Genomic DNA, 18,678 nt, shown 5'->3' with positions numbered 1-18,678 from the left:
TGATTACCTGCTTGATACTTCTATGCTCAATTGATTACCTGCTTGATACTTCTATGCAATAACGTAACCATCAATTGATTACCTGCTTGATACTTCTATGCTCAATTGATTACCTGCTTGATACTTCTATGCAATAACGTACCCACCAATTGATTACCTGCCTAATAGATGCATGCTTTAGTTCACTAGTATTTGAGTGTGTGACATAGCGGTGGTGCGCATCGCAGCCATTGGAATTGGTTGTGTTGCCTTCCTCACCGCCCACTCATATTAGGGGCATAACCCCGCTCGACTCAGGATACGGGGCATGATGTGAAGCAGCTCCCTCCAAGCCTCAATAAATACAGGGCAATTGGAGACCGAGCTGCAGAGACTGAACCCCATTCCTATAGACAATGCTCTAAGCTCCGCAGTTGTGATTCAGAAACACGCCCGGTAGGAGGTAGAGTATTACATTGAGTCAGCCGATCCGACATCTGGATTGGCTGAACCGAAGCTCTGGCAGCTTGCTCGATCGCTGCCGTTCGCCCCTATTCACATAGGGGCCGAACGGCAGTGAGTGAATAGCTGAATGCCACTGAGCGACATTCCACTCGACTATTCTGCTTGGTACCTCCGTGGTACCAAGCAGAATAGCAAATCAGTGAAAATAATTTTTTAAAAAAGGTTACATTTAAACATTTTTTTATAGCTAAATTAAAAGCTAAAGATTTAAAAAAAAGAAAAAACAAAGAATTTTTAAAAAATTGGGTGGAGCTAGCATTGACAGCTAGCTCCACCCAACTGTTTCCTATTGGCTACCACCTGCTATTGTCTTCTAGCAGGTCCCGGCCAATGAATAACAACTGGACAGAGCCGCCCATTATGTCACGGCCGGCACCACCCAGTTGTTATTGTTTAATGACAGTTCAGCGTCCCCAGGTCATTTGGGGATGCTGATCTGTCATTAAAGCTGGGCGGAGCCAGTTGTGAGATCACAGATGGCTCTGCCCAGCTGTTATTTGTCTTCAGCAGGCCATTCACCCCGCTTCGGCTGTCACTTCGACTCAGTCAAGCCCAAGCATATGCCTACGACTCGGGAGAGCCGCTCGGCCACCTTTGGCTGCTGTACGGGCCAGAGTGAATAGCCCGTGCAGCAGCGCTTTGGTTCAACTGAACCGAAGGGCTCCTGCGGCCGAAGAGAGCCGAAGGTACGGCTGGATACTTTGGCTCCTATGTGAATAACCCCTATAGTTTACAGATGAGAGTTCCCTGGAAAGCATAGGTGATGTAGTCCTACCAGAGAGAGCTGTGAGGCTACGTTGCCAGTACCTCTATCAAGCAGGAAATGAAAGTGACTAAAATGAAAGTAACAGAATAAATGTTTGATTTATTCTGTAGGGATGGACCCTTGTCTTTATTCAACCTTACCTACTATGTTACTATGTATTTCAAAAATTACTTGCACATGTTTAGGGATCAGTCTGAAGAGATGCATGTATCAAGAATTTTTAGTGTTGGTTGGTAAAGGTCTGCTTTAATCTGCACAATGATTCTCTTTGCTGAAGACAAATTCTTGCCACATTAAAAGGTATCAGTGTGAACTTTCTGGTGCTGGAATCTTCTTCTTTGCAAAAGGTTGAACAATTATTCTCAAACTTTTAAAGGGAAGCTCTGTGCTGATAAGTAATTTATCCAATTTCATAATAGAAGTGCTGGTACTAGCTATTTTTTTTCATAGAAAAAAAATTGTAGGTTAAATCTATTGTCAATGGTAATGCAAAAGCGGCTTGAAGCAGGTTTATAGATGTCAGAAGGAAGTCAAATGCCTCTGAAAATTAACTGTGAATCAGCGAAAAAATTATTTTTTTTACAAATATTAAATACATTAATTTATTGTTGGCCAAGATATATGAAAATTAGAAAATTAGATAGCATTAAAAGACAATTACACCCACCTGGGAGCATTTAGAATTTGATGGAGATTAGTGTGTAAATCAAACCACCAACAAAGGTTTTTTATTTATCTAGGTGTGGCCAATACATAGTCAAATGGTTTTTATTGCTTAAAATGCATATTTTCACAGCTATTACAATTCCACTTTGATCCATCATTGTAGTAATCCTCCTTGCTGACCTTCATCCTTGTAATTTAGGGATTTCAGAGGTTGGGCTTTTGGCAACTGTGTTCACAATGTGTTCACAATAGTAAGTTTACCAAAGTTTGACCACTCTGATACAACAATTGTCAGAGGACTACTTTATCTGTTTTTTCCCAGTGAAATACCACATTTCACCAGTATATGGTAAAGTAAGGTTACCAGATTGTCAAAAAGAAATCCAGGGACACCCTACTGACCACACCGACTTTTAACCAGACTTACAAAACTGCACACACCCCATTTGTAGCCACACCCACAGAATAATGCCCCCATTTTTAACTCCCTTGAAATAATTGGTTGTAGACTTTTGGTACAAAAGCAAAAATTTAATGTATAAAAACAAAACGCCTTCGGAACCATTTGCACAATAACAATGGGACACGCATGGCAGGGAGCAGGTCTTAAAGGGGTATGGTTAAGTAAATGTTGAGTGTTGGTACCTGGTGCGAGCCATCAACCAGCCCCTCCTGATACAGCCTGATACCCTAGCAGGCTCCCCCCTAACTGAAAGCCCAGTAAATAAATGTTGACATTATTTTATTTTATATTACCAACAGACTGCATAATTTAAAGTTGATCTCAATTTTATACTTCACCATAGGAAACGTATTCATACTAATAAGAATTGATATCTATTTGAGGTACTTGTACTACAGAATTACAGACTTTGTGTAGCTGTATGATCTTTAATAAAATAAGCTTCCAGCAATGTATATAGTGCAGCCAGATGTTTTATTGTTTTGACGGCAGCTAATGTGGGAGTGAGGGTGAGCACCTGGATTCCTCCTGCTTGTCTGCAGTGGAGGAGTGGTGCAATCCTTTGAGTGTTTTGTGATTTGAGCTGTCCAATGGCAGCTCAGTTCACAGCCGTTAACGGGCTCACTTCAGCACTTCAGAAATACACATCCACCTACCTAGTGGTTTTTTACACTATGAGGGTACAGAGGTGGTGAATCTATAGAAAATCTTCCATAGTACTTTTTATCAATTTTAATGCAGTATAATCTATGCTTCAGAAAGAAATTACAGACAGTAAGCATTTCATTATAATACAAACCTTGACAAGATCGAGTCCCAACAAGCTGATACCCCTCTGGGCATACGCAAGAGAACCTTCCTGGTTCATTAACACATTGGTACTGGCACAGATAACTGTTTGTTCTGCATTCATCAATATCTGTTCAAGAATATGAAAACAATGAAGTTACGGACAACAAATTCATCTCAGCGTATCCTTCGGCACTTAGCAAACTAGAATATAATGAAGTTGATGGAAAAATAATTAAGCTTATTTACAAAATCCATTGTGTATTTTTAAGAGTCAACATCATTAGCAGTGTGATTTATTTAATATTCTATACTTAACATTTTAAATCGTACTCATACTTTAATTAAATTAATGGTGACCTAATTCTGATGCTTAATCAGTCCCATCTATTCTATGTCGCGTTGTAAATGATCGTTCCTGCTAAACAATTATTCTATTTGCATACTAAAACTAATAGCAATAATAGTTATGAATATGATAGTACAGACATTCTCAGTTAAAACATTTAAAGCTTAAAAAATATATGCAAAAGACTCATGATTAAAGCCAAACTCAAGCCAAAAGTTTAATTTAAAAGTGGAAATTTTATCAAATTACTGTGAGATTTTTTTTACTGTTCTCTGTGTCCCTGTTAGGGAGATTTCCCTTAATTTCCTGTTCCAATGACACTGATCATCAGTACAGAAAATAAGGGTATTTCTCCATAATTAAGCAATGAACTGCAGTAAAAACTAATATTTACCGTTCCCCACTCTATACATTTATGATTAGGGTTGGCTTTAAAAATGTTTCTGTAAAAAATATTTCTGTTCTATTAAGCATAAATGACCATACTACACTGAGCAAATGTGCCAAGCCAAACTCTTTTTTTTCTTTTGGATAGAGTTAGGAAGGGTTTGAACTCCTGTTAGGTTTCTATCACTATTCAGGGCTCTGTTAGAGTAAGTCACCCTCATTTCCTGTCCTTTTGACAACACTTTACCTGGCAGGAAGTGAGGCCAACTCTGCAACAGCAACACAGACAGAATAATTTTTTTTTTTTTTAGTAGAGTAGGGGAGGACTAAAACCCCTGTCAGATTATGAGTTAGGAGAGGAGTTCTAATTGTTCTCCTCTCTATCTAAAACTAGAAAAAAAAAAGGTTTTGGATTGACAAATGTTAATGTCACTAGGGCAGCCACATTGGACATGGAGTGGCAGTTGGTTAGGGATGTCATATCCCTAGTATTCTGTGTCAATAGATGGGAATAGAAAATTAGTGGACATTATTTATCCTGCTGGGTATCCTGTGGTGCTTGCCTTCTGAAGTCAATTGCTGATTATTCTATTATTGTTTTTGGTCTTTATTATTTTAAAATGTTTTTGAAAGTTCAGGTTTATAAAACTAAAATGTAAAACAATGTGTAATAAAAGAAATATGATCCTCATTTTTAATGTTAATATAACGTTAATAAAAACATTTTATTACAAGTTTGTTTCATATTTAGTGTGTGCATTGCATGCTAGGCTATCTAAGAAGAGAGTCTAGCACTACCTCTTTTCTGACAGCCACCATTTTCCTTTGTAAATACAGAGCTGAAGAATGTATAATATATTTGCCTTCTCTTTTTCCCCAATCTTCCACTCTGAATTATCAAGTAAGGACTACATGATCAGAACTGATCTTTTTACTAATATATTTAAACAAATGTCTAGTCTTTGTCTTACTTATTCAATACAACCCATTGTTGGTTTTACATTTTCGCAATTATGTTTTCCTTTTTACATATTTTGTTATATTTGCAACTTTCAAATGATTGAATTGTTCCTCTATTTTTATGTGCCCTTTTCTTATTCTTAATTTTTTTTAACATTGGACATGAGCCACATAGCTTTTACTTTTAGCCTTTTAAACTTATTGCCCACAGGAATATATTTTGCAGTGTTTGAACACAGTCGATTTGAAACATGCCTATTTCTGTTCTTTGTTCATTGATTACATTATTTCCTTCCAGTTTATGTGTTGAAAAGAAAGCCCTCAGCACTGGAAAATTTGCTTTCTTAAAATGTAGTGGTTTATCTTTTCAATGCATGCTCGTTGTTAAATTAAATGAAATCACTTTATAGTCACTGCTACCCAAACTTTCTTTTACATAAACATTTGTAATAGGCTTTATATTGTTTGAGAGGAACAGGCCCAGCAGAGCATCATTTCTAGTTGATGTATCTCTAAACTGTATCAAAAAGCTAGAGAATATGGGGCTTTTGAGGTGTCACTCTAGGCATGAAAAGCACATATTGCACAAATCTCTTTAAATAAATATATTTTAATTATACAGATAAATAAATAAATAAATAAAGATAAAACCATTGCATAAGCTCATTGATATTGTATCCACAACAACCCCAAAAGGATTTAAAATTGATTATAGGCATAACGCCTCCCTGGACCACACAGCCACATACACGACATCAACAATTGAGGTAAACATTTTAACATGTATTTCATATAAATATATATAGAGATTCATCATATAATTTCATTGACATATCCAGTCTTGTGTCTGTGCATCGTGGGTCCAGCCTTCTGCGCTTTTTGCTTAAAAACGCTTCCTCAGGAAGATAAGAGGCTGCCTGCAATATTTGAATGCTTTGCGTATAAATACGTCTATAAGGATACACACTTTTACATCACATAATAGTAATCATTGAAAAATAAATAACCATTGAAATAAATAATGATAAATGACCCTGTTTAGGGTTTCAGGGGTGAATAAGTCCACATCTCCAGGGGGACAGAACCCACCGCCCAGATGACGTAGGGAGTGAGGGACGTATAGGAGTACCGAAGAGAGGTGTATCCATAGGCCCACCATAGGCCCACCTCGGCCACTGACGTCACACGCTGGGGTATTTAGGCAGTGTGATGTGATGCGGCTGAGTGTATGGTGGAGTGAGTGGAGGTGTAGAGAGATCGGCGGGAGAGGTGGTCCTTGGTTCTCCTTATTCCACGTTAGATCAACCAAATGTAAGCCCAGATAAAAAGGTTACCATTTAGTATCAGATGTCCTTCCATGCCATGAATATAGATTTTTTTGGTTTATAAAACTAAACTGTAACGGTAATATCCCCCTCTTCCTCCCCTCCATATAGGTGGAGGGGACAGTATATGTGAGGAGGTATCTTTGTTCATCTAATTAGTATCTACAATACATGGGGAATATTAGTTTAGCTCTTTGGTGCTATATATTGTTTGATATTATATTATAATTTACAGTATCCATGGATGGGGATTCACCTATCTTTGGTACCCAGTGGCGTAACTACCATCATAGCGACCCACGCGGTCGCTATGCGGCCCGGGGCAGGAGGGGGCCCGGTCATGGGGGTGAGGGGCTCAGCAGTATACGTGGAGGACGAGACCCGGCTGCTGCGGAGGAGACTGGCGCCCTCGGCCGTGAGGAGGAAGCCGGGGCCCGGAGGAGGAGTCCCCAGCGTGTGACGTCAGTGGCCGAGGTGGGCCTATGGTGGGCCTATGGATACACCTCTCTTCGGTACCCCTATATGTCCCTCACTCCCTACGTCATCTGGGCGGTGGGTTCTGTCCCCCTGGAGATGTGGACTTCCGTTTTAAGCGAAACGCGCAGAAGGCTGGACCCACGGTGCACGGACACAAAACTGGATATGTCAATGACATTATATGATGACTCTCTATATATATTTATATGAAATACATGTTAAAATGTTTACCTCAGTTGTTGATGCCGTGTATGTGGCTGTGTGGTCCAGGGAGGTGCTATGCCTATAATCAATATTAAATCCTTTTGGGTTTGTTGTGGATACAATATTGATGAGCTTATGCAATGGTTTTATCTTTATTTATTTATTTAAAGACATTTGTGCAATATGTGTTTTTCATGCCTAGAGTGACACCTCAAAAGCCCCATATTCTCTAGCTTTTTGATACCATTATATTCAGGGGTGTGGTGTCCTGTTCCTTCTGGTGGCTCGGAACCTTTCTTTCTTTGTATCTCTAAACTGTACCTTAAAATGGTCTTCACATAAGTTTATAAAATTCTGACATTTACTGTTCCAGCAGTAATTGCAATAGTCAATTTCAGGGTAGGTGAACTCACCCATCATCACCATTGTTCCAGTCCTTGAAGCCTTTTCTGTCTGTGTATGGATCTGAGTCTCTACCTCTTCATTAACACTGGGGAGACTTGTATCAAACTCCAATAATTAACTTTGCAGTATGCACTCAGCACCACCACACTCTCCACTGACAAGGTCCTCTTTCACATTCACTTTTAGGTTACTTCTCACATAGAGACAGACACTGACACTTTTTAATTTTACCCTGTCTCTGCGAAAGTGACCATAGCCAGGAATATAAACAGCCCAGTCACGTGAAGAACAAAGCTAAGATTCAGCAATACTAATTAAATCATAGCGCTCTTCATGCATCAAGGCTTCCAACTCTCCTATTTTGCTTGGCAGACTTCTGGCATTAGTCAACAAACATTTTAGTCCATTATTGCATTTAAAAAAAATCCAAAATTGTATGCTTTTACACCTGAACATAATACATTAAGGAACTATATGGAAAAAAAAAACCGCTTCTCTTCTAAGCCAGAGAATGTTGAATCCTAACTGATTGGTACAGGTTTCTGCACGCCATTAGTCTTTGTATAGCATTATTACAAGTGCCCACTTACTATCTCCTACTTCTACTTTCACTAATGCTTTTCCCCAAACTGAACACCAGATACATAATGGAAATAATTATCTTGCATCCACCCTGCTCTCATTACACATGCCTTTTAAATGTCACATGTGTTACTTGTTGATAGAATATAAACTGAAAACATCAATTTGTTTGTCTTTAAATCACTTTTGTTTACTCTCTAAACAGATGCAACATTACAGGAATTGCCTCAGCATTTGACAAGTTTGAATTAGAAAACATTGTTTAAAATGTGGAAATATTTTTCACGTTTTTTTTAGGTAATGCTGGAAGTCCCTCCTAACCTAAAAAGGTCATAGAATAAAAATAATTACAAATATTGTATGTCCTGCTGGTCCAAAGTTAGTCCTTAGAGCACTAAACTCTCTCTTTGAGGGGAAACTGAGGATCCAGTAGGGAAATCTGGTACTTCTGATTTTGTCTGGGCTTGTTGGTGGTACAAAAATGCCTTTTTGGTTCCAAGAATTTCTAGGGCAGCACCCAGGGCCAGATTTACTCTCTCTGCTGCCCCAGGGCCAGGTTTCCCAATGCGCCCCCCTCCCTGCCAACCCCCCGCCAATGGAGAATGGCAACCAGATGATGGGCCAGCAGGGTTAGCTTTATTTTTTTCTTATTTTTTTAATTGTTTTAAATTTGTATTTCTTATTTTTTACTTTTTTAAATTATTATTTATCTCATGATCTTTTACTTTCTTATGTTTTATCATTTTGAACATGTAACAAGATAAATATATAACTTGGCAGGTAAATAAAACTACAACACAAAACTTTATGAACCCTCTCTCCCCAAACAAAATTTACAGATGGTGCAGGGTCTGTCCAGGTTTCACCAGCCACTTTACTCTCACCCACTTAACTATGTTTAGAGCAGCCTATCTTTAAGAGAGCCTGTCACAACTGCAGGTAAAAGCAGAGAAGAATCATGTAATTTACATGCTTACTTACAGTGTTTGTTTTTCGTTTCAATCGTTCATTTGTTTTTTTATTAACTTGCAATCTGCTTTTGAACTTGCTAGAACATTTGCTCATTTATTCCTTCCCCCACCTCCCTACATAACCTATTAAATAGTTATTAAGGGGGAGTGAAGGGGAATCCTATAGGGTGTCACTTGAGTGACAGCTCTGAGTCTTCCAGGGCTGCTGACACATCAAAGATGGCAGAGTCCAGCAGCAGTCTCAAGGTCTCTTTTGGATGTCTCGACAAGGAAATATGTATAAAATTTGTTGAATGCATATATAGTGTTTAAGGGAAGATTTTTGGTAAAATGAATGGATTGGCAACATGGTCCCCTTAAAGCAGAGACACTGATTGACTGTATACAGATGGTGCCCACTCCAGTTATTTCAGTGGTGCAAATAGAAGGGTTTAATAAGTGCAGGTTCATGACCATTTCAAAAATGTTCAATATCAGGGACTGTCCCTGCAAATGAAGGACTCTTGGCAAGTATTCAGGCACAATGGCATGCTGATATTTTTATAGCTTTGAACTGGCATTAATGGGTTCAACCTTGCTGTAGTGCAACAAAAGCACACAAAATCATTAGAAATTAATTGCAGCTAAATACACAAGAAATATTTCGTTAACATATTGGATATTTTGGCAGGAAATCATAATTTTCTTTCAATGTAAACTGAAATGTAACATTGAAAAAAGTATGTGTATATTGCACGTTGCTCAAAAATAAAAGAGAAGTAAAGCCAAACTTTTTCTTTTAGCTTCACTTCTCTTTTGGATCACAGGAGTACATTTCTTAAGGTACTACTGTGATCCAGAGTCAGCAGATAGCGGGCTTATCAGCTGGCAGTATAGTGTCACGCTGCAGGTCAGAATGACTCTGACATTATTTTGGGATTTTGGTTATAGATATACTTTAGTTACAATAACTACTTTTAATAAAAATGTGCAGAAAAAGAAAGTACTGTGCAGAGGCATGTGCAGATCTTATTACCTTCACAATTAATTCTGTCCCTGCTGAGTTCATAACCTGGATTACACTGGCAGACATACGAACCAATCATGTTGTAACATTCTTGAGCACAAGGACTGGTACTACATTCATCAACATCTGCAAAATTACAAACAAAGATTTTCACAAGTTTCAGCTTAACTATTACAAATATGAATTTGTTCATATGCATCAACAAAACCATACAGAGAACTACAGAGGAAAAAAGCACCCGACATCAGCAAAAACTTTTTTTAGTTTTGGATAGAGTTGGGAAGTGGATAAAAGCACAAAAAGGGGACGCCTTCCCTAGTGCAGATACATTTTATTCAGGTACAGGCAAACAGTAGAAATGGTACTCACAAAAGTCAATAGATAAAAGCCTTAGGACCATGAACCAGGATGAGGCAAAAGCAAGTAGACAAGATAGTTCCTATGTGCCATAGAACAAATTGCCAGCGTTGACGCGTTTCCGGGGCACGCCCCCTTCGTCAGAACTTAACCCCCCCCCCTTCCTCTCCATGTGGTAAGTAGTGTGTGGCGTCCAATCAGACTGAGCCCCGACAGCTCGTCGTAATCCATTGCGAGTGTGGGCAGAGGAGGGCCGGCAGAGTCTGCAACGATCCCCGCCCATAAGAGTTCGGATTGGCTGAGGCTGGAGAACTGGCCAATCACTGCTAGTCTTCTGTGAGCCCCACCCCCTGTGTGTCACTGTCCCTCTGTCCAATCAGAGGGGCAGAAAACTGATCGGCGCTGACACTGTGTAGCCCGGTATCAGCAACCGAGTGCCGCTGTCCACTACTCCTATATCTGAGTAAAACAGTGAAGCTCAATCAGGGAGGAGCAAAGATCAATCTTTTTTTTTGCCTGGCATAGGCAATAGCAGGCGTCCTGTGTTCCAGGCTTCTAGGTAGCACTTTTTCATTTGAAAGTTTAAAATGGAACTGAACTTTAAAAATAAAACATGCAAAATGCTCTTTCCCCAAGCTATTTTTACTTTCTATGCATACTATATGTGCTATTCATAGCATCTGCAAGATGTGTACACGCTTCATTGTCAGTGGGCATTCCGTGGCTGAGGAGGATGCCTAGCAACCCGGAAGTATTTGTAGCGAAGATTACAGCTGTGGGGGGACAGGGCAGAGAGCAAAACCTGCATTGCACATTACTGTAGAAGAGCACATTTATGAGTAAGAATGCTATTATGTGCAAGAATGCTGTGAATACTTATCTGCACATTATGGCAAAAGCCGATCCAGCACACAGCACTTTAAATTCCACTTGAAAATTGAGAGCAAGATCAATGTAAAGATACAACAGGCAGGACTTAGTATGATATACTGTGCTTATTTGGTATATAAATCATCCTACCAAAGTACTCTTAAACCTTCCTAACTTGTCAGCAGATCATTTGTTTTAGGATGACAAGTGTACTTTTAAATTCCCTGCAAATACATAGGAATATACTCTATAATACAATATAGTATATCTAACTAGAATCTTAACTTACCCACACAGCTGTAGTTGTTTGCTGCAAGCTGGAAGCCAGAGTTACATTGACAGTAGTAAGATCCCAGTGTATTAACACAGTGATGATGGCAAAATGAAGATAAAGAACATTCATCAATATCTACATTGTAGAGAAAAGAAAAATACATGAAAATGTTGAATTTATTTATGAATATATCTCTAAGTAAATCAAATACATCCAAGCATATCACATAGTCATAGTAACCACTGCACCAAGCTCACTCCTGTGTTGGACTACAATATCACATTTAGTTTATTCATTTTTATTGAGATTGTAGCCCATCACAGGAGCGAGCTTGGAGTGGTGGCTACTTTATAACACACAGGGACCATGGGGAACAAAAGTAGCCATCCTCCAGAAGCAAGGACAGTGTCAGCACCAATTCAGAAATGATTTGAGGTTTTACAGCTGAGTGATAAACAAATAAGATTCCTTTTTTTATTATTAGTTAAAGTACTTGAATACATTTTCAGGTTTAACTCCTGAGTTTAGTGTCATTTTAAATTAGATTACAATTTTGTAATGCAACACAGTGTTTTTAAAATTTTAGGCCACACAAGCATATTGCTTTTTTTTTTTCCAGGGTTGAGCTAACGCTTTAAATGTAGATTGTATTGTAGATTAGCCATTAGATGAAAGAGGAGCAAACACACTGTTTAAATTACTCTGCTTCCCTTCTTAATAACTATTGAAATAAGATATCTCAAAGGTAGGAATGTATTATTTCAATTACTCACTCACCTCACAGACCTTCCATTATGAGAAAGAACATTGTTACAAAGCAAAAAGCAGAGATGCTATTTGCAATGAGCAAATATGGCTGCCACCATGACCCATTACCAACTATACATAGAAACACATTTTTGTACTAATACCGATAACATAATTTTCATCAAACTGATCTTTTAGCACTTATAGCTAAATAAAATAGCTGATAAGATTAAACATGTCCTTCAAGCAATTATGGTGTGTATTTGGCTTTAGCATTATTGTATGTGTAAAAAGGGTCTAAACTTACTAGTGACCATATGTATTGTGAGCATGCCTACTCCAGGTATCAAAATATGGTGTCATCTGAAGTGGGAAAGAATGCATTCACAATAATATGGGTCAGTGATGACTTTAATGCAGTATTTTCAGCATCAGCTGTCATGTTGTTCATACTGACTGATGTTTCTGACCAAACCAGGAACCATTGTTAGCTCCTGCCAACTACAGTGAGCTATAAGTGTAACTAGAAAATAGTTTTTGAACTAAAACATAATTATGGAGTTCTGGGGATGAAATCAGAGTGATGATACCCATTTGAAATGATGATAGAGGACAGGTCAGAGTTGAACACTGAGGTAAGAAGTTAAATAAGCCAATAAATTGCCAAGGAATTTGTTTACAATATAGTTGGGAAGGGTTGGAGATCCTGTCAGGTTTTATTATCTGTTTGTATCCCATGTGGGGAAATTCACCCTTTTAATTGTCCCAGTGGCCATTGCCAAACTGGACAGAAAACCCCAAATGTTGTCAGTTGTCATCAGAGCAAGAAATGATTAAAAAAAACCCTCTTCAATGGGGTCAACTGCTGTGACAGATGGGAATTCCCTTCAATTTGGAGAGAACTCCTCTTACTTCATGTTATAAATTCAGGACAGGAAGTGATGAAAAATCCCCCCAGCAGGCCACAGGATAGCAAAAAATAACTCTTCCCTACTGTATCTAAAACTAAAAGTAGTTTTAGTTATACATACACTTTAACATATTAGAAATAAATGTTGATGGTTATGCATCTTGTTAGAAGTTCACATTGAGCATACATTTGACATTTTGGACATTATATGGGTTTTCTAGGGGGAGGCATAATCACTAATTACAATAATACCCACCAATGCATTGTTCCCCTCGCTTCTGGTATCCTCTTGGACACAAACACGTGAATGTTCCTCTCATGTTCGTGCACACTTGATCTGCTCGGCAATTGTGTGCTCCACTGAGACACTCGTCTATGTCTGACACCCAAAAAAACAAGAATATTTTCAATGTCCTGTTCAAGCATCATTTTAAGCTTTATACTGTTTTAAAACAGCAGCAATCCTATAATGCCATTGACAGCACTATGTGAACATAAGGGAAAACATTAAGAAATCTCAAAATAATGTATTCAAACATTAAAGAAAAGTATGGAAGAGCCCTGAGACCACACAGGCAAAAAGAAGTCAGACTTTTGACACGTATGCATTTTAAAATTTGTAGTGTCAAAATTTCACATTTTTTGTAGTAAAAATCAAAGTAAAAATCTCTCATTTGTAAGTTAGACAGCTTTTTTCCCATGTATGTCCAAGAATCACTAAGATGTACATATACAGACATATACTCCAAACAATTCCTTTAAAGTGCATGTGAAGACAAAAAAATGCAGTACAAGCACATTTTCTCCTGTTTTATCCATTTAAAGACACTGCAAATAATAATAAAAAAAAAACCTGCTGATCTTCCAGTAATGCACTCAGCTCATATTTCCTGTTGTGGGCTGACAACAAACAGCATTTTTGTGGATTGAGTGGTGTGGGCTCTGATCATTTGTATTTTGCTAACCTACACAAACCCATCCACTCTCTGTGATGGAAGTGCATGGTCCGTGGGGGTGTTGGTGATGCATGTTACCGGGGGGGGGCGGTTGTGGGTGCATGGTACCTCTGTCCAGCATCCCATCCAGCTCACTGACATCACTGGTTGCTGGGAGCTAGGCGGAATGCCAGCCACAGTGTCACAGGTTGCTAAGAGCTCTTAGCAACCTAGGACGCTCTGGCTGGAAAGGGGGTAGGCAGAAGGCCTTTATAGGCAGCTGTCACTGATCTAAGGGTCTCCACAGTATCCTTGGTTTCACAGTGAACACAGTATATGTAGGAATTGAAGCGCCACACCAATAAAAATAGTGCAGATACAACTTTATTCCAGTCGGATAAGGAGACAATCGGTTTGCCTGAACTTAAAGTATTAAAATGCACACACTTTGTAGGACCTGACCAGTTCACTTTAGTACATCCAATACAGGTGGCAGAAGTAGTCCTCTTTACTGGTTATTCATAATAACAACAAACATGTAAAGCAAACATTGCATGCATATTTTAGAACATAAATTGTATACCTTGATGAAGAGGATGTGTTTTGGACCCTGAAACACATTGGCTATTCTACTCGATTGTCCCCTGACCCTAATGGAATAAAGTTGTATCTGGACTATTTTAATTGGTATGGCACTTCAATTCCTACAGGTATTTTCTTTGCACTTATCACACAGATACTACAAAATGCTTTTAATATTTAACAAACCAAAAGGTAGCAAAAAAAAAGTTTATTTTTAGGGTTTACATACAATTTATGTCTTAAAGCTGGCCATACACTGCTCTATTTTTTTTTGTTCAACCCGCGGGCTAAACAAAAAAAACAAAAAACAGAGCAGAGCAGATAACTCCATCAACGCTATGAGCATGTTGATCGCTGTTTTTTTTTGTAGTCTGACAGCAGCCACTGGCCACTGTCAGAATACCCAAACAGAGACAGCTGCTAATTGGCTATGGGCTCTGTATGAAGATTTTCCAACCAGCTCATTCAAAAGCTGATTGAGGGATTCTGGCTAAAGGGTGCTGACAACAGCACTTACTGTGCAAATTTCAGCCGCTCCCTCAAGAACCAGCCAAAATTCGCATAGTGTATGGCCAACTTAAAAATGTGCATGCAATGTCTTCTTTAAAAGCTTGTTGTTATTATGAATGAACAGTGAAAAGGACTTCTACTGTCATCTGTTTTGGATTCATTAAAGTGAACTTGTCAGGTCCTACAAAGCATGTACACCAGCAATACTGTAGATGTTCAGGCAACTTGTGGTCTTCTTGTATCTGTATTTACTGTATCTTCAGATGAATTTGTCCTCTAATTTAAACAGAAGGGGTGCGGCTTATTATAGGGGTGGGTCTTAATGCTGAGGTACTGTATACAGCCTGAGCCTAGAACCCTAAGTCTTTCTCAGCAATAGCTTCAAATATAAACACAGATAATAACAAGCACCATAGGGTCCCTGCACATTATCATTATTGCTCATGTAGACACTTTGCAGGACTTGGTTAATTTTAATATGTGACAGTATAAGTCACTTTATGGACCACTCACAACAACAAAAAGCATTTGGGCACCCCCTGCTCTTTTCTGTTACAGATTCATTAGTAAACATTTACATATCCTGGCTACAAATTATGGTTTGGTGGGTACATTAAAAACATGATGCCGGATAAGTAGAAGAAAAATATAAGAAGCAGCTTGATTTAACATAATACATCTGAAGCTAACATAAAAAAACATGTAATTGTGTAGCAACAGATGACTTAAACAACTACTTCAAGTTCAAACATCAAGTAGCTATTATAGTTAAAGAAGAGTAGACAGCATTCAAAACAAAGAGGATATATTCAGAGATTTAATCAGGTATCAATGAGCACTTGAGAATACATGGAGCCTTGAATATATGCTCTCTGTATGATCTATTAAGACTCTGCTTAGTAAATATAAAGTCTTTATTCAAACTGAATAATATCATACCAACATTACCATCCAACATACGGGCATTTTCAAAGAAAGACTAAGAACATAAAATGTTATGTTACAAAAATAATTAGAGGATGAAAGCAACATGACCGAGGAGCTCTCTCCACTGTGAATGGTAATCATTAAAGGATTTTGGTACTCTCTGTAAAATTCATATCTTAAAGTTTATTAAAGGGCATGGAAGCAGTAGAAATTCCTCGACAATTTTTTAATACGGCCACACTTTTGCACACTGGCAAACAAAAAAGCCATTGGCCAACCAGGTATAACTGGGCTCATCCCCATCATGTTTCAGGTTTGTAGAAAACCAAAAGTAGGTGTATACAATAGACATGTGCGATTCGTTTAGTTCCGAAATGAAATTTGGACGAAATTTCGGAAATTCGGAGATTCGGATGTAAACAAATCCAAATTCTCGATTTCACGAAATTCGTTAGCGGTAGTCCAGTCGAAATTTCGTTTATTGGACAGCAAAATGACATTAGAAGAAAAAAGTTTTTTTTTTTTTGTTTTTTTACAGTCTGCATTCGGAAACTCACGAATAGCATTGGGGAGTTCCCGAATGCTTTGTAGCATTTACTAGCTGAGAATGTCAAATGGGCGGAGCGAGCCGTGACGTCATGGCTCGCTCCGTCCATTTGCTCAAATTGCTACCAAAAGTTTTTTCCCCCCTCAAATGTCACTCTGCTGCCATGAACGAACGAAATGAAACTAAATTTTGACCGGACTACCGCTAACATATTCCAGCCAAATCAGAATCACGAAACGAATTCAATTTCGGACCTGAATCCGAAAAACTAAATAATGCAAATTTGGAATCAAAACGAAATGAAACTAAACAAATTTTTTGCTGGTGCACATGTCTAATATACAAACACTATGTGGTAGGTCCTCTGTCTCTTAATTAGGTTTAAAAAATTGAGGGACGGGCAACAACAATAAAACACTAACAGGCACATATAACAAAAGAAAAATTAGGGCAGCCTACAGCTCAAAGAGACTTCTGAAGGACCTTACTCCCACAGATGGCATCTGCAGAGGCCTCAACATGCACCTAGTCAGGGGCGTATCTGCCCTGAGGCAAACAAGGCGTTTGCTTCGGGCAGGAGATTCCACGGGAGCGGCAAAAATGCCGGGGTCTCAATGTACCGGTCCGCGGGCCACTTGCGGCCCACGAGCCGGTACTTTGTGACCTGCAGCCAGCTCAGAAGTCAGGTACGCGGTCACGGACCGCATACCTGACTTGCGGGAGCAGCTACACGGTCTGCATCTCTGTCGGATGCAGACCGTGTAGCTGAGTCTCCGCCGGCAGTCGGATCCTTTCGGCCAGCGCTCTTTTAGTGAATGCTGGCTTATTTTCTCATGTGTATGGGGGGGTATTATTTGATATGTACAGGGGTTGTATTTGACCGGGGGGAGGGGTAGAAGTGTATTAGGCTACATTCTACATTCACACCTTTATTTTAGGTGCAGTTAGGGATTTCTGCGTCAGGAACTTGCGTTTTCCTGCAGCAGAAATCTCTAAATTGGCATTTACAAGTGGCAGCTGTCACCTAAGTTAATGATCAGGTGACAACAGTTGCATGTAAACATCTGCACACCGCATGTAATGATACGTGCTATGTTTACATTCGGTTAGGAATCAATCACTCTCCCTGGACGCAATGATTGTGCATCCAGGGAGAGTGTTTTCTAACCGCATGTAATCATATCACGTATCATTACATGCGGTGTGCAGGCGTTTACATGGAGCTGCTGTCACCTGATCATTAACTTGAATAGGTGACAGCTGTCACTTGTAAACGTACAAGGTAAGAGGACTGTGCTGTCAGAGCCAAGCATAGATTCTGCACAGCCCACCAAAGAGTCTCAGGTGTGCTGTGCAATACCCTTTGGTTGGCTCTGCAGGATCCGTATGGGGCTTTGTCGGGTCTCAGGGGGGCTAAGCAGGATCCATAGTGTGCTCTGCAGCCTGCAAAGCCCACCACAGATCCTGCAGAGCCTTCCTGAGATCCTTCAGGATCTGTCGGGGCTTTGCCGAGTCTCAGGGGGCTTTGCAGGATCTGTGGTGGGCATTGCAGAATCCATAGGGGGCTCTGCAGCCTGCAAAGCCCACTACAAACCCTGCAGAGCCCACCTGAGACCACAGTCGGGTGGGGTACATTTAGTGTGTGTGTGTGTGGGGGCACCGAGTTTTGTCTTGCCTAGAAACAGAATACACCACTGCACCTAGTAAATCGTAGAGAATATAAGAACAATAGACCATGTGAGCACTTGCATGGGCAAAGTACAGGTTCACTTTAAAGCTGAGGAGAAATAATAAGTCGACAGTGACAGTGTTCCATGTATCCAATAAAAAAGAATGTAGGCTCAGTGCTTGTCTTGGTTTGGTAAGAATTGGGTAAGTCACATGCTTCTTCATACTTGGAAGCATCAGATAATTCCTTAGGCTTCTAATGCTAAAGAAAGTGTCAAGAGAGCAAAGGAAGGTTAGTATATTCTGCTGTTGGGAAATGGCAAATTAAAGCCAACCTGTTGCTGTGCCCTGAATTTTTGTGAGCTCAGGAGACCTGCCCTGAGAAAACACATCTGGCAGTTAATGGAGTGCATACATGTAGGCTGGAAGAGGCTGCAATGATGCTGGAGATTAACATTGTCTGTAGGCTGTAGGAGATTAGCATTGTTATATATATG

The 18,678-nt window shown here is 39.4% G+C and overlaps 1 protein-coding gene across 2 annotated transcripts in view; it reads right to left on the bottom strand.

The window, feature by feature from the left end:
• EFEMP1 (EGF containing fibulin like extracellular matrix protein 1) overlaps positions 1 to 18,678 on the bottom strand; it is a 64,282-nt gene that overhangs the window by 12,664 nt on the left and 32,940 nt on the right. The window contains exons 5-8 of one of the 2 annotated variants that reach the window (XM_018576637.1): positions 13,269 to 13,391; positions 11,371 to 11,490; positions 9,864 to 9,980; positions 3,199 to 3,318 (exon numbers count right to left, since the gene is read on the bottom strand). In XM_018576637.1, coding sequence (XP_018432139.1) covers positions 3,199 to 3,318; positions 9,864 to 9,980; positions 11,371 to 11,490; positions 13,269 to 13,391 — 480 coding nt within the window. The remainder of the gene's footprint in view (positions 1 to 3,198; positions 3,319 to 9,863; positions 9,981 to 11,370; positions 11,491 to 13,268; positions 13,392 to 18,678) is intronic. The other variant, XM_018576638.1, reaches the window with a different exon arrangement.

The sequence above is a fragment of the Nanorana parkeri genome, unplaced genomic scaffold (genome assembly GCF_000935625.1).
Source record: "Nanorana parkeri isolate BGI_ZX_2015 unplaced genomic scaffold, ASM93562v1 scaffold72, whole genome shotgun sequence".
Classification (NCBI taxonomy): Eukaryota; Metazoa; Chordata; class Amphibia; order Anura; family Dicroglossidae; genus Nanorana; species Nanorana parkeri.
This window is presented reverse-complemented; position numbering and strand designations above follow the sequence as displayed.